The sequence below is a fragment of the Rattus norvegicus genome, chromosome 8 (genome assembly GCF_021556685.1).
Source record: "Rattus norvegicus strain SHRSP/BbbUtx chromosome 8, alternate assembly SHRSP_T2T, whole genome shotgun sequence".
Taxonomy (NCBI): domain Eukaryota; kingdom Metazoa; phylum Chordata; class Mammalia; order Rodentia; family Muridae; genus Rattus; species Rattus norvegicus.
The window spans coordinates 23,333,722-23,335,525 of record NC_141541.1 but is presented as its reverse complement, the minus strand read 5'-3'; the positions used below and the strand labels follow the sequence as shown (position 1 = coordinate 23,335,525).

The window sequence follows — 1,804 nt, the reverse complement described above, 5'->3', positions numbered from 1 at the left end:
GCTAAATGCCCATCACATCCCAAAAACTACTGCTGAAAATTTTGATTTTGTTTTTACATTCTCTTCCTCTCAACATTAAATATTATTTTATAATAGCTTTCTGTTATACAATTTAAAGAAGGACACATAGGACACAGTTGAAAACTATTTGCTTGTTTACAAGCTGAACATTGAAGCCAGATTTAGATGTATGTCACATAAAATACCAACTAAGGTTTTTTTTTTTCCTTAGATGCAATATGATTTGTATATTCCTAGAGCTTTGCAGAATTTTTAGCTTTAAAATTATGTGTAATTTTCTTTTATTCCTTTTTGTTCTATAATATAAGTAAAGGCATCTATCACATAAAATAATAAAGCACAGAGGAGAGTACAAAGAGCAGATGTAGAAGGCAAAGGTTGGAGATGGGAAAATGGGAGCAGGGTCTAAGTGACCTTGTATAATTCCTTTTGTGACCAATCACTTGTATTTCCCCATTCAGACTCTAACAACTTATGGAGTTAGAAAACCAGACAAGAGTGATAGAATTCTTTCTCTTGGGATTCTCAGAGGATCCAGAACTTCAGCCCATTCTCTTTGGACTTTTCCTGCTTATATACCTAGTGACAATTTGTGGGAACCTGCTCATCATCCTGGCCATTGTCTCAGACTCTCACCTCCACATTCCAATGTACTTCTTCCTCTCAAACCTGTCCTTCACTGATATCTGCTTCAGCACCACCACTGTTCCAAAGATGCTGATAAACCTTCAGAAACAGAGCAAAGCCATCAGTTACACAGGTTGTATTACCCAGCTCAGCTGTGTCTTACTTTTTGCTGGAATGGAAAACTTTCTTCTTGCAGCAATGGCTTATGACCGTTATGTGGCCATATGCAAGCCCCTTCACTACACAGCCATCATGAAAGCCCACTTGTGTCTTGTGATGATTTTATTGTCTTTGTACATTAGCATTGTGGATGCCCTTCTACATGGTTTAATGATTTTGCGGCTATCTTTCTGCACATTTCTTGAAATTCCCCACTATTTCTGTGAACTTTATCAGGTTATCAAGCTTTCATGTTCTGACACTCTCATCAATAACATTCTGGTTTATACAATGACTAGTACATTAGGTGGTGTGCCTCTAGGAGGGATTATTTTCTCTTACTTTAAAATTATTTCTTCCATCCTTAGAATGCCATCATCAGGCAGTAGGCATAGAGCTTTCTCAACCTGTGGGTCTCACCTGTCAGTTGTTTCATTGTTCTATGGGACAGCTTTTGGGGTATACATTAGTTCTGCATTTACAGAATCATACAGGAAGACTTCTGCAGCATCATTGATGTACACTGTTCTTCCTCCAATGCTGAACCCATTTATATATAGTCTTAGGAACAAAGATATGAAGAACGCTTTGAAGAAAATCATCTAAATAACTATTTTCTTCATATTACATTGTTATTTTCAATGTAACCTTCTGAACTGTCTCATGGATTACTGGTTGAGTCAAATGGCAGCCATTCAACCATTTGCTTCTTTTAGAACAGAGAGTAGATACCATAAAACTAAAGGTTATTATTCTTCTCTATGAAAATACTTGCTGGTTTTCTTTGGTTTGTGGGGATTTTGATTTTCTATGTAAACATTTTGAGATTAATTTCCTGAACAATGTACATAAACATAGACTCTGAACAAAGGATTACCAATAGTTTTCTGAAGCTGTTAATGCATATTATTTACAGTATTATATCAAAAAGATAAAATATGTTAAGTGAATATTTCATAAGGCAGAGTCTAACACCTACTCATGGATAATGCAATGA

General features: G+C 35.7%; 1 protein-coding gene across 1 annotated transcript; it reads left to right on the top strand.

Moving 5' to 3' along the window:
- Nucleotides 1–495: 495 nt before the first annotated feature.
- On the top strand, nucleotides 496–1,413 carry Or7g33c (olfactory receptor family 7 subfamily G member 33C). Its single transcript, NM_001000429.1, is given in 1 exon segment — nucleotides 496–1,413. A coding segment is annotated over 1 exon segment (918 nt).
- Nucleotides 1,414–1,804: the final 391 nt, after the last annotated feature.